The sequence below is a fragment of the Pristis pectinata genome, chromosome 10 (genome assembly GCF_009764475.1).
Source record: "Pristis pectinata isolate sPriPec2 chromosome 10, sPriPec2.1.pri, whole genome shotgun sequence".
Taxonomy (NCBI): Eukaryota; Metazoa; Chordata; class Chondrichthyes; order Rhinopristiformes; family Pristidae; genus Pristis; species Pristis pectinata.
Window position 1 is genome coordinate 23,986,357 of NC_067414.1, and position 24,310 is coordinate 24,010,666.

The 24,310-nt window shown below is 37.7% G+C and overlaps 1 protein-coding gene across 1 annotated transcript in view; it reads left to right on the top strand.

Annotated features, from left to right (window-relative positions):
• Positions 1–24,310, top strand: part of ascc3 (activating signal cointegrator 1 complex subunit 3) — a 343,029-nt gene that overhangs the window by 38,572 nt on the left and 280,147 nt on the right. The window contains 1 exon segment of the mRNA XM_052024551.1: positions 363–503. Within this exon segment, the coding sequence (XP_051880511.1) occupies positions 363–503 (141 nt within the window).

The following is a 24,310-nucleotide window of genomic DNA, read 5'->3' on the forward strand; positions in this document are numbered from 1 at the left end:
GTTCTGCCGTTTGTAGGAACGAATGCATGTATGTGTGTTGGACTTCTGCATTTAATAATATGGGAGCTTGTCCATATGTAGGGGTGTCCATAAATTGAGCATTCTTAACTCAGTGATGACCTGAAAAGTTATTACATAATATAAACAGGATTCTAAATGGCAATGATTCTGAATTTAAGCTAATTTCCAAAATGATAGTTAAATAAATATATGACTATTTATATAGCTGCATTATGGACCACTTTTCATACATGATTGTTAATGTTTTTCAGCTTGACTGAAAAATAAAGTGCAGTTAGTGTAGGTTTTTTGGAGCCAGGTAACATTGAGTTTTTTTAACATTTTATCAACCTTTACCCTAGATTGTATATGTAGCTCCAATGAAGGCCTTAGCTGCTGAGATGACAAATTACTTCAGCAAGCGACTCGAGCCACTAGGTATCTTGGTGAAGGAGCTTACTGGGGACATGCAGTTGACCAAAGGAGAAATTTTACGGACACAGGTATGACCAGGAGTCCATTGCATTCAAGGTTAAATTGTGTAGAGTTTTGCTATGTTCCTTTTACTGAGCAGGTTATGATTTGAATTTGGATAAAATTGCTTTTAATTCTGGAGTAAATATTTGCTTGGATTTTGTGATTTTTAGCTTAATATAAGACTTTAAGAGATGTGGGAAAGGAAAAATTGCTATTCTGTCACCTCTAAATAAAAACATTAACATAAAAGCTTCACTTATCTTACAATGGAAAGTAAGAATTTGGTATATGTACTAATATTCTACTATTTGTGCAATGTCTAGTCAGCTACTTGTTACTTGGGACCATTGTGTATGATTATAGTTTAATTAAAATGTTGTTGTGTGTGGTATAGCTTAGTCCACACATCTTAGAACACTTCTTCATAGGGCTGAGGAAGCAGTTGTTGAATATTTTTAAGGTAGAGCTAAAGAGATTCTCGATAAGCAAAGGGATGGAAGGTTATTGCAATTAAATGAGAATACAGAATTGATGTTACAATTTGATCAGCCACGATCTTATTAAGTGGCAGATGAAGCTTGGGCTGAGTGGCTCTTTTCGTTCCTTATATGCTTTCATGTTATTATTGTTAATGAAGTTTTATGTTGAACTGTCTGAAACGATCATTTTAACTTTTATGGCATTTGCCTCGCACGTTAATTCAAATGTATTGTTTTTTGATAAATTTTAAATCAATAAGGGTTTTAAAAGAGTGATTTTAGCTGCCACTGGTTATTTATATTATTCTGTGGTGTGTGCAGGGCCTCTTTGCTAATGTTTCTACACAGTATAAATAATGTGGTTCATTTAATATTTTGTTTTGGCTATTTCGGTAAGCTTTGGATCATTGTTCTGAACTTTAACATATTCTTTTAACTTTCTTACTTCAGGTGCTAACTTACTGTGAAGTGTTTAATAGAAATTGTCTAATTGAATTAGTATTGGATTTATTCAGGGTTGGTTTTGGTTTAAAATACATGTACAAGGTACAATAAAAGTAAGCTTAATCAGGATGACCTTTTTGAGATCACTATTGCAAGATGGTGCTTTGTATTCAGCAGACAGCAATTTGGAAAATTATGCACACTACTCACTGTTTTCTGCATATTGATTGTGATGAATGGAGTACTGCTAACAGAGTAGCTGCAATTTTCCAGTGAAAGCTGCCTATTACATTGAAACAAATAAAGAAAATGTGGGAAACACTCAGCAAGTCAGGTGGCATCTATGGAAAGAAATAGGGCACAAGTTTTAGATGTGAGACCCTTCAGAACTTCATCTTTGACCTGAAATATTAACCTGTTTCTCTTTTCACTAATGCTGCATGACTGGCTGAGTGTTTACACATTTTATGTTTTTATTTTAGATTTCAAGTATCTGCAGGTGTTTGAAATTTTCTTTTGCCTACTACATTGCTAGTGCCTAGAAATTTTAGAAAATTAATTACTTACTTGGAAGTACAAATGCTAATTTTATACATATAACCGCTGCTTTTTACTGTAATATTTCGCATTTTAATAGTCTTTGCAATTTAGTGTTGCATTGATTCTTTCACGTTAACTGTTAAGTTGCAACTCTGTTTCCACTTGCAATTTTTAACAAAGTGTTCAGCATATTAGTACCCTGTGTTATCAGATACAGTATTCCAGGATCACTATTTTTCCTGTAACTAAATTTTTAATTATCAATTTTCTTTTAGTTTTGTCTCTGATAGAAATGGAATCCTCCTTCCTTTCAGTTAATATCTTATTGTCTTCAACTGAGTTATCAGGTGATTGCCATAGTTCAAAAATCACCTAAATATCCTTAGCCTATTGTACACCTGTGTTATCACAGTTTGGTTTACAGAAATTTATCTTGGCAGAATCATAAATCACTCTCAAAGAATTTGAGATATGAAATTAAAAAAATGCTCTTGCAGAATTTGTGGAGGGAAAAATAAACACAAAATGTATATGGAAAACTAAACTAGTTTATCAAGGACAGTGATCACAGGCTGCTGGTTCAAAGTAGGAGATCACTTAAGAGATTTACTTTGGAAACTGACAAGGCAATCTCTTCTATTGATAATTGTACAATGATACTTTATCTGCAGTGTAACATCCATTTCTAGTTAATTGAAACAACAACCCTTTCTCTTCTGCCTAAAATATAAGCAGATTCAATAGACCTTGCACCTGCAAGGGCATTACAGTTGAGAGAAAAACTTCCCATTGGAATGCATGTCTGTTTATAACATGAGATTCAATGGGAGAAAAGGGGTTCACATTACGGAAAATTGCAAAATGGACAGTTTTCTTGGAATGCCAATGCTCCGTAATGTGGGAGGTACACTGCAATTTTGTAGCATCCAGGATGAATTGAGATTGATGGGTGCATGTCTGTTGCACGATATTGCTAGCAAATACTCCTGTAATAATGTTCTACTTTGGACCCATTGTGGAAGTTGGGATGGATAATTAAAGTGACAGGTAACTCTAAGCTTGGGGTCACCTTTGCTGACTTAAGGTTTTCTGCAAAGCCATCACCCAGTCTGCATTTGTTTTTTGCGATGTAAAGAAGACTACGTTCAGCACCAGAAGGCAGTACACAAAACTGGAAGAAGTGCAAGTGAAATGTTGCTTCAACTGGAAAGGCTTTGTGGGTCCCTAAATGGTGGGAAGTGATAAAATAACCAGTGGTGCTTCTCTGGTTGCTGAAGATCGAAGGGTGAACCTGGAAGTTGTGGAGAACAGTCCCTTAAGAATGCTGAAAAGGGAGGTGAGTGGAATGTGTGTCTTGTGGTGGAATCTCATGAAAATGGCTGAAAATACAGAATATGATCTCTTGAACGTGCAGGCTGGTGTGTTGGAAGGTGATGACAAGAGGAACCCTATCCTTGTTTTGGCAGGAAGAGCAGTCATGTAGTAAAGAAAGGAGTTGTGTTTGAGACTCCTGTCAACAGTGGTATAAGGGAAGTCTACATTAAGCAATAAAGGAGGTGTCTCAGAGGTGCTAATTAGAATAGTCTTATCATCAGAATATATACAGTACCCATATTTGGTCTGTGGCTTTCTATGCCTTGGTGACGTAAGTGTTCACTAGATTATAATATCTAATTATTTGATGGGATTTTAGTTCGATGACTACTCGCGTCTTTTGTTTACCTACTCACATTTTTCCTTTTGTATGTACCTTCTTGCTTCTGAACATCCACTGTTTAATTAGTGCAGTTGCTCCTTTATGATCTTGTGAAAATAAGAAATCAAGGTAAATCTTAATATTTTTTGTTGTTCTTTAAATAAACATTAGTGGGGTTTGAGTGGAGATTAACATTCAAAAGTGAAATCTGATATAAGCTCAAAACACTGCCAAACCAAAAATGATGTAACTTGCAAATAACATATGACCTTGACATCTGCTTCAAAGCAACTGAACATACAATTTTTATTGTATTGAATTTACTTATTTAATTTGTGGGTTTAGACCAAATTCATTTTGCTTTTTGATGAAATCTAACCAGGGTAACATCACAGCAGGCACGGTAGCATAGTGGTTAGCATAATGCTTTACAGCGCCAGCGACCCGGTTTCAAATCTGGCCACTGTCTGTAAGGAGTTTGTACGTTCTCCCCGTGTCTGTGTGGGTTTCCTCCGGGTGCTCCGGTTTCCTCCCACATTCCAAAGAAGTGTTAGGAAGTTATGGGCATGCTATGTTGGCGCCGGAAGTGTGGTGACACTTGCGGGCTGCCCCCCAAAATCACGACGCAAAAGATGTATTTCACTGTGTGTTTTGATGTACATGTGACTAATAAGATCTTATCAGAAAATGTCAGTATGAATATAATGGGATGTCAACTTCTAGAGTGAAAGGAAACAACCAATCTTCAATTAGAGGATGTGTAGTATTTTGGTTCTGACTTTGTTACTTTTTTCATTGCAACAACACTGATTGGAATGGTTGGATATATAATGATTAATTGTTGCAGCACCTACAGGATTCTGTCTTTGAGCTAAGATGATTTGATTTTTACAGTCATAATGTCTTGTGTTGCTTCCCAGTGCACCCAGTTTGTGGCACATTGGTTTTGTTGCGCTTCATGATTTTGGAAAAAGCAGTTGCTGTTACAGTGCTCTCTTCTGGTGAGATGATGGAACTTAGGACAAAATTGATCTTTTGCTAGAGCCATGTAATGTGTAAGGACAAAACTAATTTTTTTTCTGGATGAAAATTAATCAGACAATTCAGTGCCGTGAAGTATCTGGCAGTAACTATTTTTTCATAGTTGAGTTATTGAGCAGCTGCTTCTATAATTTTAAAATATTTTCTACCTTTTTAGAATTATAATTTTTTTTATGACTTTAAGAGCACTAATTCTTTGAAAGTAAACTTTTCAGGAAGCAGTGTTTTGAACAAATTTAACTTGCTGAATTGGTGAAGTTTGGTTTAAATTGAGCAAAATAAATGAATAATCTAAATATAATAAGGTTGAAGAATTTTTATTTAAAAGTGTCTTCCACAATGCTTTTATTATTAACTATCATTTGTTCTACAGTCCATGCTAACGTGACTATAAATTTAATAGTCACGTGCTTATATTTTAATTAACTTCTGTAAATATATAGAAACATAGAAAACCTGCAGCACAATTCAGGCCCTTCGGCCCACAAAGCTGTGCCGAATATGTCCCTACCTTAGAAATTACTAGGCTTACCTATAGCCCACTATTTTTCTCAGCTCCAAGTACTTATCCAAGTCTTTTAAAAGACCCTATCCTATCTGCCTCCACCACCGTTGCCAGTAGACCATTCCATGCACTCACCGCTCTGAGTAAAAAAAACTCACCCCTGACATCTCCTCTATACCTACTCCCCAGCATCTTAAACCTATGTCCTCTTGTGGCAACCATTTCAGCCCTGGGGAAAAGCCTCCATCTACCCAATCAGTGCCTCTCATCATCTGAAATACCTCTATTAGGTCCCCCCCTCGTCCTCCGTCGCTCCGAGGAGAAAAGGCCAAGTTCCCTCAACCTTGTAAATCAAGGCAGCATCCTTGTAAATCTCCTCTGCACCCTTTCTATGGCTTCCACATCCTTGCTGTAGTGAGGCGACCAGAACTGAGCACAGTACTCCAAGTGGGGTCTGACCAGGGTCCTATATAGCTGCAACATTACCTCTCGGCTCCTAAATTCAATTCCTCGATTGATGAAGGACAATACACCATATGCCTTCTTAACCACAGAGTCAACCTGTGCAGCCGCTTTGAGTATCCTATGGACTCAGACCCAAGATCCTTCTGATCCTCCACACAGCCAAGAATCCTACCATTAATACTGTACTCTGCCGTCATATTTGACCTACCAAAATGAACCACTTCACAGTTATCTGGGTTGAACTGCATCTGCCACTTCTCAGCCTAACTTTGCATCCTATCTATGTCTCACTGTAACCTCTGACAGCCCTCTATACTATCCACACACCTCCAACCTTTGTGTCATATGCAAAGTTACTAACCCATCCCTCCACTTCCTCATCCAGGTCGTTTATAAAAATCACAAAGAGTAAGGGTCCCAGAACAGATCCCTGAGGTACACCACTGGTCACCGACCTCCATGCAGAATACGACCCTTCAACAACCACTCTTTGCCTTCTGTGGGCCAGCCAGTTCTGGATCCGCATTGCAATGTGTTACGAACCAGCAACAAAAGAAACACACTGAGTCATGTATAAGTGTTAAAAGCTACTTTATTACTAACTACTTATGATAATAAGAAAAGTAAAGTAAAAATATTAGAATGTTAGAAGTAAAAATGTTAAATCTTAAACATTAACCCCAAAAACTAAACTCGTAGTGTGTGTATGGCAAATTCCCAAACTCCACGTCCAGGAATGGTTCTTAAAGTTCAGTTCAGCAAGCCGTAAGGTGAAAACGTGAGCAAAGGCTTCTTCAAAACCACCGTTGACTGAAGACAAAACGTAGATGTAGAGAGAAAATAGAGAGTAATAACGAAATCCAAATGTTCCACTCTCGAGCCCACTCGACACCTCAGTGTCTGCTCAAATCGTGGCCATCCACACAAATACCTGTTTCCTTCTACAGGTTACGACAAAGTGGACTCCACCGATTACTCCAAAATCCATATGTGGATTGTAGTGACAGACACAGTTACTGTTTTTCATCCATTGATGGAGACTAGCAAGCTGCTGTCTCTCTCTCTTCTTCAAGACTGACTCCAACTGACTGCTTCAAAAACGTCATACATCCTTTATCTTCTGTTGACGTAAGCACGCCACACACACACACACACACACACACACACACACCACACACACACACACACACACACACACACACACACACACACACTACTATGCTCTATCTTAAAGGGACATTCACCAATAGTAACCTAGTCCATAACAAATGTCCCCTTGGATCCCATGTCTCCTTACTTTCTCAATAAGCCTTGCATGGGGGGTACCTTATCAAATGCCTTGCTGAAATCCACATACATTACATCTACTACTCTCCCTTCATCGATGTGTTTAGTCACATCCTCAAAAAATTCAATCAGGCTTGTAAGGCAGGACCTGCCCTTGACAAAGCCATGCTGGCTATTCCTAATCATACTATACCTCTCCAAATGTTCATATACCCAAAGCGTTTGCATTATTTATGTCTGGTAATAGCAACAATCTGTAAATTCTGCCAACTTCTGAATTTCTATTTTAACAAATCTTGGTCTTCATGTGCATTTATTTGTTGATGAATGTTAAATTGCTTTTGGAAATGACACTTAAGATTCATCTATCTTAAAAAGAATGATTACCATTTTATAAGGTAAGACTTAATTTCTCCTCCAGCCCTTTGGTAATTGAAAGCCTTCATCCCTAACCTAACTATAATTTGCTGAATCATGCATTAAATTGCCAAATCATGAACAATAAAAGCTCATTTGTGGCTTGAGTATTAGGCTTATTAAAATCCAGGTGATGTGCAGTGAGATGTTTGAATTTAAATGTGGGATAAATTAATATGACACAGGGGAACTTGCAAGCCAACAAGTTGCTTGCACTGCCCCAGGGACAGTGAATGATTGTTGGTTGTCAGGACTGATTAACATTACCACGGGTAATGATTGAAACTGACAATGCTGCATCAACGTAAGAGATTGGGATCCAGTTGTGTGATCCGCATCAGTAGATTCTTTTTCACACTGAAAAATCTACAAGAATAGAGACCACACAGGGTCTTTTAAGGAAACAGCAGAAATGTACATTTGCACTATTTTGAGACAATACTTGTGTATGTTAAGTGGTAGAAATATGTTTCTAAACTCTCATCAATATAGCAATGTTTATTCACTGATGAGGTAAACTTTGGGGGAAACCATTTGGAAATCATTCCAGGAAATGATAACATGGGAATTAATAAGTGTAGTAAAACAGATAAAATGATAATAGTGTTTCTTGATACATAGTAGTATAAATCAGATAAAGTAATCTAAGTTATGAGAGGTTATAATTTAGTATACCCACAGGTGTCACTTGAGACAGTAACCATTAATCAGTTGATATGTACCTGTTAATGAAGATTTTTAAAATTTTTATATTCGTAATTGCAGTTTTGGGAATGTATGATTAAGGCACCCAGAAATAGAATATCTGTCCACCTGACTGTGGGAAAATCCTGCAGATTTCTAGCATCTGCAGTTTTATGCTTCAAATATCCTGTTGGACCTTTGATTAAATAAATTCTTGCAATGTATTCAAGAGATTTATGTCATTGCACAATTGGAAACTGCATTTCCAGTTCTTCCACATTTGGGGCAAACTAAAAGTATTCTTGTAAGATTTTTTAAGATGGTGCTAAGTGGTATATATTTATGTATCTTATGCCTGTCAAGTCTTTTATTTTGTATGTTTGGTACATGTACCATGGAACCTTATACATGGAGGTATAAATCCACCTTGGATTGATTGTGTTTAATGGGAACTATTTTATCAGCTGTCCTTGTGGTGTTCCATTCTGTTGAAGTCAATTGACTTAGCATTGGGTGGAGAGTATACTCGGCAGCCAATAACTGAACACTAATTTATCTGTAGAGGCTACTCTATTTTCAAACCATGATATTTTAAGTAGATGCACTCATTACTTTGTACACATGCAAGCAGATTCCAGTTTTATAATTTACTTTCACTCATGAGGAAGTCCAATTGCAATTACCATTCAAAATAACAACAATTTATGCACCTAACTGTCAATATAAAATTAGTTTCCATCTTTAAAGCCTTTAGGGGTAATACAGCAAATTGATAAAATGGTTAATAAGGCATATGTCGCACGTCATTTGGTTAGAAATGGAGGAATGGAACAACAATGAAGTGATTTTGCTAGAATGTTAAAAGTTGACATTTGAGTATTGCAGAAAAATCTGAGCAGCAAGATCAGGAAGGGTTCTGGCTGAGAAACTATTGCTTAATCTAAAAGTGTAGATGCAAGCTTGTTGCCGAATTCATCAATGACATTTTTGTTTAGTAATGGAACTGCTAAACCATTCAGCAGTAGTTTTACTGAATTGTTGTTACATGCTTTTGATATCTAGGATTGAGGTACGGCTAGAGAAGCCTGATTGGAGCATGCTAGGTGGGGGGTGGATTTGGTGACTGGTACTTTGTTTGTGGAGAGTATGGTGAGGGCTTGGATATTGGAGTGTCATGCCATTTGGAGAGCCGTGTTAGTGGTGACATCAGAGATTGGAGAATGGGCTCAGTGAGAGGTGTATTTGGTACTGTTGATAGGGTGGCATTTGTCCAGATATTGTGATGTAATTTTGAGGAGATCGTGACTGAATTGTGACCTGGCACCATGTTGTCCTCTATCTTCCAATGCTGTTGAAGCCCAGGTATCATTCACATAAATCTATACTGCTTCCTTCCAAGTTGATGCACCTTTCTATAGATGTATCTAGAAATGCCCACAGTGAACTAACCAGGACTTCTTGATTACTTTTTGTACATGGTAATGATTGAGACCCTTAATTCTATTTGGATCACTACTGATTTTCACATTATACCATTTAGAAAGTACTCTCTTCTATCTTATTTATATCCAAAGTGGAAAAACCTTGCATTTGCATATTGTTAAAATCTTTTTCGCCATAGTTTTGCACATTTAGTTAATCCCTTAATATCTCATTACAATTTATTGCTGCCATCTTGTAATGACATCACCATCAACCTGCTTACAGTGCCACCCATCGTTCTGCTGTGAGCAGACTTGAGTATATAGGTTTCTGTTCCATCATTTTAGGCATATACAAAAATGAGAAATTGCCGAGGCGCTAACACGATCCCTTGGGACACTGGCATCCTGCTGGTTTGTGTTTCTTCCCCTTGTACTTATTGTACATTGCCACTCAGCCACATTTCGATTCAGATTAATAATTTACCTTAATTCCATGATCTTTAACTTTTAAGTCCTTTGAGGGATATTATCGAATGTCTCTGAATTTTCAAAAAAGTAACATCTGTTGCCATTCTCCTAACCACTACTATAACTCATCAGCTCTTCAAAAAAAGTCATGTTTAATCAGCAGTCAGCTTCAAATACTTAGCAGTTGAAAACTTTCAAGATGTTCAGCCACTCATCCTTGGGTTACAAACTCCAGTAACTTACTGACAATGATTATTCAGCTTACAGGTCTACGATTCTCTGCTTTCATTTTCTCTTTCTCACCTTCCTTAAGCAGTAGAGTGACATATGCAATTTTATATGCTAAACTTCAAAACGCTGATTTCCAAATGGAGAAAACTTTAGACCATTTATAATTAAGACAACTGTAATTTTCTCACCTATTTCTTTTAAAATCCTGGGCTCTTATCAATCTTTAGTACAATTTATTTTCTTCATTGCTATTATTTTACTTATAGTAATTCTGGAAAGTCCCCATTTCTGATCTAATATTATATTAGGCAAAAAAAAACTGCTAGAAATATTCAGCAGACCAAACATCAGTGGAGGGAGAAATTCCAGGCCATAACCTTTAAGCCTTTAGCAGAGGACTGGTCTTGTTTGTTTTTCTTTCCTCTTTTTCTTTAAGCTCATTTTCAATTTTAATCTTGTTGGCTTTATGTCAGCATGTTGGGTAACTTTGCTCCTGCAAGCTGGAGTTGTCTTATTTAATGCCACTGATATTTTCTAATCCACACACAAGTGCTAAGTCTGGAACACTGCTTATAATAATTCAAGTGTCATAGCCAAAGTATGCCATTTACATGATTTTAGAAAATTTAAGCTGACAGTTAATATATTGACAGTTAACCCATTTCTACTCAGCCATGCCCTAATAATATGTGCAGATTGAAATATCTTCCACGAGTTCCAATTCATTAAACAAGTATGACACTTTATTTTCAAACTAATGCATTGTTGTGGGAAATAAAGTGGTGAAGTTATGAAGTAAATGAAATTGCTTCTTCCAGCTTTGATGCCTCAACTTTCATTTGTGAACTGGAAATGAAGTTGCTTGCGTTACAGGATTTGTTTAATTAGCAAAAGTAAATTTCAACTTAACAGTTAAATTAATGAATAATGATTACTTTAATAATGAGCAACTGAGATGCCAGTTCAGAAATTAACATTAATTATGAGTTATACTAGGGAGCTTTATCATTTAATTGACAATATAATAACGGATAGGGGAAATAGTAGTTACTAATGATTAACTTTTTTTCTTTTTGTGTGTCTAGTTGTTATAATGTGTATTGCCTTTGCAAATCTTAAATTAAAAGAAACTATAATTCTGCTACTTAATTTTTGTATTCATCAAGGTGATGGATGTTAGGGGGTAAAACTGCATATCAATCTCAAGTTCTCCCTGGCCAGATAATGGACAAAATGGTAAAGCTCTCTTTGCATCAGCTCCAACCTTGCCAAAGTACTTATACTGCGCGAATATGTTTTATCCCCATCCTGGCCAGCCTATCTCCTCTTGACTGCTAGACTGATGACTTCAACTCGGAACATCACAATCAGCATACTTTTAGCAAAAGAAATTAGCAGCCAACCACAGCCAGGATTAAACTTGAGTTCTAATCCCAGAGGTAATAAATCAGTATCTAAGGGAACGGCCCATCTTGTTCCATCCCCTATAGCCTTAGATGTGTTAAATCAAAGAGAAGTTTTCACTTTGTTTTACTGAAACCAAAGAAGTTAATTACATTGATGTGTATTATTTTTGAAGAAATTAGTTAAAGTTCTAAGCTTCTATCTTGAAAAATGCCTAGAATCATAATTGGAATATTCACATAAATAACATGACATTGCATTGAGTGGCTATTTTACTTGCCTGCAAAACACTAGTAAGGACTATGATGAGAAACACTACATTTACCTGGTTATGTTTAGCCACTATGCTCTGGAACTCAACTCATTCAGGATAAACAAATCCACTGACTAGTTGCTTATTTATCAGCTTTAATATCCATTCCTTTCACATGCTACTTGCAGTGTATTATTACAGCAACTTAAGATGCGATAAGGTATCTTTATTAGTCACATGTACATTGAAACACACAGTGAAATGTATCTTTTGCGTAGAGTGTTCTGGGGGCAGCCCGCAAGTGTTGCCACGCTTCAGGCGCCAACAAAGCATGCCCACAACTTCCTAACCCGTACGTCTTTGGAATGTGGGAGGAAACTGGAGCACCCGGAGGAAACCCTCGCAGACACGGGGAAGGCTTCTTAGTATGCTTCTACAGGTTAAAGTTCTATAGGAAAACTATCACCTTAATGTTTTCCTTCAATATGCCTTGGACATTTATCACCATTCCTTCATCTATTTTGGGCTCAGATAATGGTCAGTGTTATAGAAGGACATTCACCACATTGATTTCATTGATTCAAGATGATTGTCCACCTTTGACTTCTCAATGACAAGATATTGACAGCAAATGCTGGTTTTGCCATCTCTGCCCTTCTCCTGAGAATCATTTTTAAAAAATTGATAGCTTTCTAAATGTGTGAGTCTGTGAGTCTATTTGCATAAATAATAACATAGATGTGTCTTTATTGTACCCTAGTATGCATGCACATATGCTATACACAAGTGGAAAAGAGCGAACTTCTCTGTATGTACTTTTAGTAGCATTGAAACACAGTAGAAACACAAAAGTCTGCAGTGCAGATAGAAGATGCCTTTTTCTTTGTTCTTATTTTTGGTTCAGTTTGGAATTTTTGGGGGGGTTTGTGTGTTTAAAAAATCAGATTTTTTATTTTCAGATATTTTGAACTTTTTGAAAAAAGTTGCAACAAATTTAGTCCTCTATATTTCTCCTCACAGCTAAATTGAAATTAATAACAATACATGTACATTCAATGTCTTGTTAACATGTCAAAATTTAATATAGTTTAACAAGTCACCACTTTTATATACTAGACAAGTATATTAAACAAACAAATGGTAATGCCTATTAGTCTATATCTACATTTTGAAAGCCACTCGCAAAATCCTTAAAGAAAAATGAATAAAATGTATGCACAGTTGAATACTTTATTAGCAGCATGGAGGTTAATCACTTTTTAAAGGTTTTTCTCAGCAAGGTTTCAGGGTTTTTTTTATTGATTAAACCAAATACAGATGAAGACTGTGTTTGATTCATTAAGTTTGCACTAGCCCCTTCATAAAGCAATATAAAACTAATTGCTCCCTCCCTGCCATTTGTAAATAAATGTCCAATTTTCCCATAAAAACCACGTTATCTGTCCTAACCACTTGTTGCAAAGCAACACTTCACAAAGCATTGTAGTGTAACCACCGATCTTGGCAATTAGAACCATAGAACAATACAGCACAATACAGGCCCTTCGGCCCACCATGTTGTGTCGACCTTCAAACCACTCCTAAGACTATCTACCCCTTCGTCCCACATACCCCTCTATCTTAAATTCCTCCATATGCTTATCTAACAATCTCTTGAACTCGACCAACGTATCAGCCTCCACCACCACCCCAGGCAGCGCATTCCATGCACTAACCACACCCTGGGTGAAAAACCTCCCTCTGACGTCGCCCTTGAACTTCCCACCCATTACCTTAAAGCCATGCCCTCTTGTATTGAGCATTGGTGCCCTGGGAAAGAGGCGCTAGCTGTCCACTCTATCTATTCCTCTTAATATTTTGTATACCTCAATCATGTCTTCTTAAATTATTTTAAGAAGATTATTTTCACAGCCTTGTGCATTTTTCATCCATCTAGATGTATGCAGAAGAAATTTCTGATAAATATTAAAATACTTCAGTAATTGTAGACACCTTCACACTGTAGGCATTCCAACTATAACTTCATTATTTGCATCTTTGAACCAGACTTGCCTGAAAATTTCAGAAATGCCTCATTGACTATTTGCTTCAATTAAACAAAAACAATGGTAGGGATTTCAAATTAAAGGTTTCATCTGTTGGCTGTGGGGATGTTGAATAAGGTTTTATGTATCGTTGCCAGCATATTTTTTTAGCAAACTGACAAAGTATGCTGAAAGTAACTATAAGACCAACTACTGCAGTGATGCCTGCAATGTATTTTGAAATTGTTGCACAAAACCAATTTCTTTAAAATTCTACAGGTGTCACGAACCAGCAACAAAGAAACACACTGAGCATGATTTAGTGTTAAAAAACTATTTTATTAATCACTACTTATGATAATACGTAAAATAAAAGTAAAAATGCTAGTATGTTAGAATTCAAAATGTTAAACCTTGAACGTTAACCCCAAAACTAAACTCGTCGTGTGTGTGTGTGACAAAGTCCAAACTCCCAGTTCCGGAATGGTTCTTAAAGTCAGTTCCGCAAGCCATAAGGTGAAACATGAGCAAGGGCTTCTTCAACAACCACCGTTGTCTTAAGATAAGACGTAGACGTAGAGAAACATAGAGAGAGTAAATACGAAATCAAATGTTCCACGATGGAACCCAAACGACACTTCAGTGTTTACTCGGTAGTGACTTCCTCACCCGAAAAGCATCTGAATCGTGGTCGTCCACACCAAATACCTGTTTCCTTCTACAGGTCAGCAACAAAGTGAACTCCACCGGATTACTTCCAACTTCCATACATGGATTTCAGTGGCAACACAGTTACTTGTTTCTCATCCATCGATAGAGAAAAACAAGCAGGCTGGTGTCTCTCTCCCTTCTCTCTCTCTCTCTTCTTCTCTTCTGACTTCTTCAACAACGTCATTACGTCCTTTATCTTCTATGACGTAAGCACGCCCACCACACACATACACACACACTATCTTGAAGGGACTTTCACTGAGTCCGTAACACAGGTAATTTTGTTAGCCCACATTTTATTGTCGTTAATGGTTATAATGTGTAGGGAAATAATTATGGTTCATCTCACCACCAACTAATTTGCATAATTCATTATGGAATTCATTAATATTAATATTCCATGTTTTGAAGTTCAGATCTATATGATTATATGAATTGAGACAATACATACAGCTCTGAATTAATAGAATATCATGAGATTTGGCACAACTGTTGGCTGGAGGATTCAATTATGAAAAGCCCATGGTGATAAATGTGTCTGTAACATAGGTATCAAAAAGGGACCATGAACATTATTCACAAGTGAGTGATGCACTGTTAGAGTTAATGATTGTAGTTAATTAACTTCAAAGTGTTTCTAAGTTTTTGCATTAATGGATATTATACACAGGATGTAAACAATATTTAGAAACTGATTAACTTAGAAATTGCAAACAATAGTGGAACATCAATATGGGACAGTGGTGATACAGTGATTACTGGGCTACTAACCGTTATTTTGGCAGATGTGGAATTTATATTCCATCAATGATCTGTAATTTCTTTTAAAAATCTAGTCTTATTAATGACCATGAAACTATTGTAAAATATCTGCTTCCCCTCTGTCTCACAGGGGAAAACAAACATTAGAACAATTCATCTATTTACATCTAGACTGCATGGACACACTGAAAATCAGTTGGACAGAATTGTACCTTTAAGGGAAAATAATCAACACACTTACCTACTTAATACATTTGCTCACCACAGGAAACTTGAAATACAGTCTGATTTGATTTTAATTGAAATCTAATTAAATGATGTCATCTTGGCAGTTAAATAAGGAAGTTTTTTTTGTTCATTACTTACTGCATCTTAGATGCAAATTTGTGATTTTTTTTTTGTAGGAGGGCAAGAACAAAAGGCCTGAGATAGCAAGCTTTGGAGGTAGCAAGCCATGATGATAGAAGTATGAAAGTATATGGGAACCATCTGTTTGCAAATTGATGTGTTCAAATAAAATAAGGAAATTGTGCTCAACTGAACAAATCCCTGGTTAGGCTTCAGTTGGAGTACAGTAAAACAACATTAATCTGGCACACTTGGGACTTTGATGTCAGACTGGCAGCTTCTCTGGACTCTTGGATATTAGTACTTCAACATACTTTTAGTTCACATTTTTTAGATATTTTACGGTAGTATAATACATTTTCCAATGAACCCTGTAAGTTTTAAGGGAGTGTGGGAAATGGAACCAGGTGAGCTTCAAGGAAGTGCGGGAAATAGTATGCAGTGAGTTTAATGAGAGTGCAGGAAACAGAGCCCCAGAGAGTTTAAAGAGAACACAGGAGCCAGGGCTTTGATGAGTCAAAGGGATGATGGTAATCAGGGCCCTGGTATGTTAAAGTGAGTGCAGGAATCAGCACCCAGTGAATCAGATGCTGAAACATAGGCATTTCTGAATAATCATATAAAGGATTATTGGAGTTCTATTCTGTTTTCATCAATTCAGGGTATTGTATTACAGGAAGGATGTCAAGACATTGGAAAGGATGTTGTGGAAAATTAGTTGTTTGATTTTTAAGGCTGAAGAACTTCATTTGTGCAAAGAAGCTGGGATTGTTCTCCTTAGACCATAGAACTTTAAGGGAAGAACCATTAGAGATTGAGGGGCTTTGATAAGGAGGAATATTTCCCAAAGGCATCCACTATTAACCAGAGGTCGTACATTTAAAATTAATAGAGAAGAAGGGAAGAAAGCAAAAATCCTTTCATATAGATCTGGAATATAATAGATGAAAGTGATGGAACTCTCAAAGGAACTTTGAAAAGGCAATTGGTTATGAACTTTGAGGACTAGTTTGCAATAGAAAGTAGGGGCCAAGATATATATTGATCTAATACAGTATTTAAGTGCACAGTTTGGGTAAATTTTGATATTTTTATACATTATTCACAGAAATGTAACTTTTCTGTATGAGCCACATAGTTTGAGAAATTGCACCAAACGCATGGGAGATGTTTAGTGAATAAGACATGGAAGGGACCGATGTTATTCGTAGTGCATTGCTTGTTTGGTGTGTTTGTGGCAGAAGCTAGGTCATAATTTTCTGCTTTGGATTGTCATGAGATGCTCACTAGAATCATTTTATCATAATTTCCCACTCAATGTGGCTGAACTAGTTCAGGACTTCTGAGCCATTTTTCATTTACCTCTGCAGTTTAATGCAATTTGGAGGCTGCTGTGGCCAAATTGGGAACCTAAACCTGAGTCTGCCATATTGTGCAAGGTGCACTGTCGTTTTCAAGTGATTGTCTCTTTACCGTGGGTGTTTTGCTGGGTGTGCTGCAGGAGCTGGATAGAACTGCAGACTGGGCACCAGAAAAAGGGCTACCATGCTTGAGGATCTTGTGGGAGGGGAATGAGGGATGTAGTTTCCTCTGTGTAAGGCCTTCAAGTATAGCAGACAAAAGGATTGAGGATTTCCGGATAGATCAGGGAGTAATATATTACACTCTGGAGTCATAGTGTGATACTGTGGGGGGAGAAATAATACTTGGTTTATAACTGTTACATGCTTGATTACTTTAATATTGCATGGCTTTGGCATTCTGTGTTGAAGGTAACATGGCACATGGAATATCCACTTCCAAGTACATAGACCTCACTCTTAGAAGTTGCCTCAAGCCATGCTTAAAGTCAATGGTAGATTCTGTGAGCACCTCGTAGCAAACTGACCAAGAGAACCAAATATTGTTTACTGAAGGATTAAAAGTTCCTCAGTTATTGATTGAATAATGAAAATGAGATTTTGAAGATAACACTTTCTGACTTTAACAAACATTCTCAGCACTAAGTAGCCAATCATTACAGATGGCTGTGAATTGATGATAAGGAATAGGAGGCAGAATTATCAGCAACATTTGGCCTCATGAAGACTTCACTTAATACCTAGGAGATTTATTAAGTGCAGCTCTCTAGATTCATTAAGGATGAATATCTGACATCTACCATTAACATACAGGTGACCACTGTGTTATGGGGGTGGGGGGTTGCTTTCTTAGAAAACGGGCTGCATCGCAATATTCAATAACTCGAAACTGCATCATTTGCACATTTGTCAAGAAATGTGAGTTGAAAGAAATAAATTTTAAGTTATTTATTTACTTTTATTTCCATACAAATTCCATGGGAGTGAATTTTATTCTATATTTCAAATTTTTGTGTATTGATTTGTGAATTCTGTAAGGAGCAATTTCCATAAATTGAATAACCGTAATGCAGGGGTTGCCTGCATTTGGATCTCACAATGTTGATTACAGAATGAATGATGGACACCCTCAAATATATTGTCAAGCACTGCAATTGTAGAACAGATCTGGCCATCAAAACCATGTCAGTTGTAAGCAGCAGCAGAAGCAGAATTGTATTTTAGTGCAATCTATCATCATGGCATATTCATCACTATACCATTATTATCAAGCCAGGGATCAACTCTTGGCATTTGATTAGATTATTTTATTGTCATATTTGTCACTTTTTGTCATATTTGTCGCTTTGAAAGGGAGAATGACATTACACCTGTGTGAATCCCCACAGCATCTGGCGAACCTGTGATATCTGTCTCGGAGGCTGACGTCAGAACATTCTTAAAGAGGGTGAACCTCTCAAGGCGTCAGGCCCCGACGGTGTACCTGCTAGGGTACTGAAGCTCTGTGCCGATCAACTGGCTGGAGTGTTCAAGGACATCTCCAACCTCTCACTGCTGCTATCGGAGGTTCCCAACTGCTTCAAAAGGACATCAATCATAACAGTGCCCAAGAAGAGCAGGTTGAGCTGCCTCAATGATTATCGCCCGGTAGCACTCTCATCTACTGTGATGAAGTGCTTTGAGAGGTTGGTTATGGCTAGAATTAACTCCTGCCTGAACAAGGACCTGCCTACTGCCACAACGGGTCTACAGCAGACGCAATCTTACTGGCTCTTCACTTGGCTCTGGAGCACCTAAACAACAGCAAAATGTACGTCAGGCTGCTGTTTATCGATTACAGCTCGATGTTCAACACCACCATCTCCTCAGTACTAATCAACAGGCTTCAAAACCTGGGCCTCTGTACCTCCCTCTGCAACTGGATCCTTGACTTCCTTATCGGGAGACCACAGTCAGTGCAGATCGGTAGTAACATCTCCTCACTAGCAATCACACAGGTGCACCTCAAGGATGCGTGCTTAGCCCACTGCTCTACTGTCTCTACACTCATGACTGTGTGGCAGGTCATACACCATCTATAAATTTGCTGATGATACCACTGTTATTAGCAGAATTTCAGATGGTGACGAGGAGGCATACAGGAGTGAGATAGATCGGCTGGTTGAGTGGTGTCTCAACAACAACCTCGCACTCAACGTCAGCAAGACCAAGGAATTGATTGTGGACTTGAGGAAGGGGAAGTCAGGAGAACACACACCCGCCTTCCTTGAAGGGTCAGCAGTGGAAAGGGTAAGTAGCTTCAAGTTCCTGGGTGTCAACATTTCAGAGGACCTATCTTGGGCCCAACACATTGAAGCAGTTACGAAGAAGGCACACCAGCAGCTCTACTTCATTTGGAGTTTGAGGAGATTTTGTATGCCACCAAAGACTCTTGCAAATTTTTACAGCTGTACGGTGGAGAGCATTCTGTCTGGTTGCATCACCGCCTGGTATGGAGGCTCCAATATGCAGAATCGAAAGAGGCTGCAGAGTGTTGTAGACTCAGCCAGCTCTATCACGGGCACAACCCTCCCTGCCATCAAGGACATCTTCAAGAGGCAGTGCCTCAAGAAGGCAGCATCCATCATTAAGGATCCTCACCACCCTGGACATGCCCTCTTCACATTACTACTATTGAGGAGGTCATACAGGAGCCTGAAGGCCCACACTCAATGTTTCAGGAACAGCTTCTTCCCCTCCACCATCAGATTTCTGAACAGTCCATGAACCCATGAACACTACCTCATTATTCCTCTTTTTCACTATTTATATATTTTATAACTTGCAGTAATTTTTATGTTTTTATGTCTTGCACTGTACTGCTGCAGGAAAACAAATTTCATGACATGGGTCAGTGATAATAAACTTGATTCTGATATACACCAGGGTGAATTGAAATTCCTTGCTCGCAGAGTAAACAGTATACATGGTGATAATAAGTATAATGATGAGCGCAAAACCGCAGAATGGTGCAAAGATTGTAGTGCAATCTGAAATAGTGCAAAAAGAAATGCTAAGTTGACATCAATGGAATAACCAAGAGAGGTAGAATAAAGCATACAAGAACATGGTAACGCCACCTGGAAGGGGGTGTGGAAGAGGTGATCAGTGCAGAAGTCTGATAGCAGTGGGGAAGAAGCTGTTCTTAAGTCTGGATGTCCAGGCTTTCATTCTCCTGTATCTCCCAGAAGGTGGAAGAGGGTAGAGGGAATGTCCAGGGTGCAGCCATCCTTGACAATATTACTAGCCTTCCTGAAATGTGTAAAAGGGCATATTAGGGTAGCACTAAGTACATATAAAAATAAGATGCCAGGAACAAATGTTTGTGCTGAACAGCAAAATCAACATGCAGTTGACTCAAGTTATGCATTTTGCACTCTGCAGTCCATCCATATCTGTGCATTGTAGTAGACAATTAAACAGTAATAGGAAGGGGTGACTCCTGGAGATTCTCTATTCTCAACAAAGGTGGAGGTCAATTTCTGCATGCTGAAAACAAGTTTGAAGCATTTCCAACCATTTTTAGTTAGAAATACCAGGTGAATGAACCATCTTTTATTCCTTCTGAGATCTCCACCATCACAAAACATTTGTTCCTTCAGTTTGATTCATTTGACATGCCCTTCTATAAAGCCCTGATAATGTTACAGGCTGCTTTTTATTTAAGTAGCTGGGGTGGCCTGAGCAATACCCAGGGACTGTTAACAGCCCTATGACTGGGGCAGCTAGCATGCGAAGTACATTATTATTTTATTTTTTATGATCTTTACAACTAAGTTAACTTAATGTTATTAAATCCTCACTGACCCCCTGTAAATTCTTGTTGCCCACCACCCCCATCACCCTGCTGAAGATGTTAAGCACCTCAGATGGGAGCCACTGTTCTATTTGGTCTTCTGATTATTTTTTAGCAAGCATAAAGAACAAAATTTCAAGCCAAAATAAAACAACTGGTTAAGAAAATGCATATACTGTATGTGCTATAAAATTATGTATATAAGCTAAATACAAAACTAATTAGAGTTGCTCAAATGAAGTTCTCGACTTGAAACATGAACTCTTTGTTTCTCTCTCCACAGACTATTTCTAGCAATTTCTGTTTTTCTAACAGTACAATAATTTTTTTTATTATGTAGTTTAACTTACATTGACAACTGCATGCTTGTTAGTAAAGGGGACTCATAATTTCTAAATTTGTTGATGTAGTAAGGAAGTCCCCAAAATATTTTTGGAAAGGGAAACAATTAGCATTTTTGGCTGATGATTTTCATTAGAACTGGTTGGGTTCATTGGGTTATCAATCTGAAATATTAACTCCTTGACTCTCTCTGCAGGTGTTGCCTGACTACTCAGTATTTCTTCATTTTCTGTCTCTCAGATTTGCAGCACTTGCTGTAGTTTGGACCCTGAATTTTTTGTATCAGCTGATTAGGTCCAAAATACCACAGTCTCTTCTTGGTGACCCACTTATGATTCCACTCAGTTATTGCATATGTGAAACATATTCCCATGATGTAGTTAGCCAACCAAGCATGTTCAATGATTAATGAGATTAGTCTGAGTGTGATGTTGGATCCATATTTAAGTTTCCCTGGGAGAGCAGTGGGAACAAATCTTTTTTTGTTATCTGAGTTCAGTACCTAGGCTTATTAAGTTGTACCGAAAGATGAATTTAAGTATCTGATAATGCAACATCTTGAAAACTGGGTATTCACTTGTGCATATCTATATGTGTATCAGTTTCAAAGTATGTCTTTGGTTGACATAAAATGAACTTGTAGTGCTGTAATGTACCAGTAACAATAGAAACACACCGAGTCATGTATAAGTGTTAGAAACTATTTTATTAATAACTACTTGTGGTAATAAGAAAAGCAAAAACGTTAGATGGTAAACATTAACCCCAAAACTAATAAACTCAAAGTGTGTGTGTGGCAAATTCTCAAACCCCAAGTCTAGGAATAGTTCTCAAAGTTCAGTTCAGCATGTCATCAGGTGAAACATGAGCAAAGGCTTTTGCGAAACCACCAACTGAAGAGAAATGTAGAGAGAATTTACGAAATCCACATGTTCCACGGTGGAACCCTTACGACACCTCAATCTCCGATGATCTCCACTGCTTTGTTCCGAAGTATCTGCCACCCTGAAGGCATTCGATACGTGGCCGGCCACAGAAATACCTGTTTTCCAGTACAGGTTAATGACAAAGTGGACTCCACTTGATTGCTCCAAAAATCCATACTTGGATTGTAGTGTCAGACATAGCTATTGTTCTTCATCCATTGATATGGAGACCAGCAGTCAGTCTCTTTGTCTCCCTCTCTCTTTGACTCAGCAAAACAGCCAGCACGTTGTTATAGTCTTGCTGTCTTGATAACACCACACACACAACTACTCTACTGTCCAGGTGCCTTAAAGGGACATTCACTAAATAGCAACCTGGCTCGTAACAGTGCCTAGGTTTGTTGAAGTGAGAAACTGAAGAGTTTCATAGGTACAGAGCTCAGCACAGCATGACTATTCATTTTAAGAGCCTCTCCACACAGATGCTGCAACCCAGAGAGCAGTCATTGGCATTTTTGTACTTAAAATGAGGTAGTGGCCTAAAAGCCATGATCACCCTTTTAGTCTATTCTAAATACACTGTACTGCTCCATCTTTTAAAACTGAAGGACAGAATAACATTAGCTATATAGATAGAATACAGTTACAGATTTAACTGTTATATATCTTTTCACATACCATACTTAAGCTGTGACCGATCCAATTTTTAACATATCAAACAATTTTGAATTGTATCCCCTTGAAGAGATCTACAAGAGCTAAGAGATGAGAGCTTCCCTGACTGATGTTGTGGTGGCTGTAACTGATCCTCTGTAATATTTGGGAATGTTCAATGTTGTGTAAAGTATCCTTACCACACTCAGTTCACACTTTATATTCCTTTTGAACTATTTTGTTGTATTAACTAGTTTTATCTGATCTCATTAAATTACTCTGGTCAAGGTCCTGCAAGTAATTTTTTTTGATAAACAGAATCTCTTCATTGGGAAGAGAAAACAGGATAGGTTGTTTGACTTGCACACAAATATAGTTAAATTGTACTTTGAGTACTATGAAAATTTCTGGTCACCATTTTACAAGAAGAATTTATAGACCTTGGAGAAGATGCGAGAACAATTTACAAGGGTGAAACCAGAATTGAGAATAACTATCAGGACAGATTAAAAAATCCTCGAGCTTTCTTTTTAAAGCCAAACATAATGAAGGGAATTGATAGCGTAGATCAGAAAAAGTAGTTCTGGGTTTTGGGCGGGTGCAGAACTGAGAGCGATAAATATGAGATGGGAAGAATGTAATTACAATTGAGAGGCGCAAAGTAGATTCGGCAGAATATTGACTGAGATAGAGTATTTCAGTTACGAGGTAAGACTGGATAGCTTAAGTTTGTTTTTCATTGGAACAAAGGAGGCTAAAGGGGGTAACAGACTGAGGTATAAAATTGAGGTGCATAGGTAGGGTTAGAGCAAGAAAGTTTTGCCCATAGCAGAGGTGTCTAAAGCCAGAGAGCACAAGTTTATAGCTTTAGGTGAGATCTGAGGAATTAATTTATACAGAAGGTGGTTGGAATTTGGCATTGCTTGAAGGAGGTGTTGGAGGCAAGATTTAAGTATCCAGATAAGCATTTGAATTACCAAGGCATAGAAGTCTACGGGTCAGTGCTGGAAAATGGGATTAGTCTACTCAGTGGTTGACATGGACATGGTGGACTGAAGGGCCTATTTCTGTGTTGTATTACCATGTCTCTTTGAGAAAATGAAATCCATAACATTTCTCCTTTTGATATATTTTAGGTTTCCTTCTACAGGAAATAATTGTCCTCTTTCTCCAGTGTGAAAACACGTACAAATTATTCATTAATTTTGCATGGTCTTGAGAAACTCCATGGTCTTAGACCTCTCCGTCACTGCAAACTACTCTAGCTTCCAGCTCTATCATTTTCTGAGATATCTCTGTTCCTCCATTTCAGGCTGTTTGAAAATCTCTGAAATGAATTTCTGCACTGTTGGTGGCTCAAGGATTCCCTGTCTACACCTCTCCGCTTCTCTATCTCTTGTGCCATGTCTAATATGGCCCTTAAAGCCTGACTCTTTCACCAAGCTTTTAGTTGTCTAATGTCTCTTTATGTAGATCGGCAACAGTTATTTTTATTTGATAATGCTTCTTTGAAGTGCCTCAGGCTATTCTTG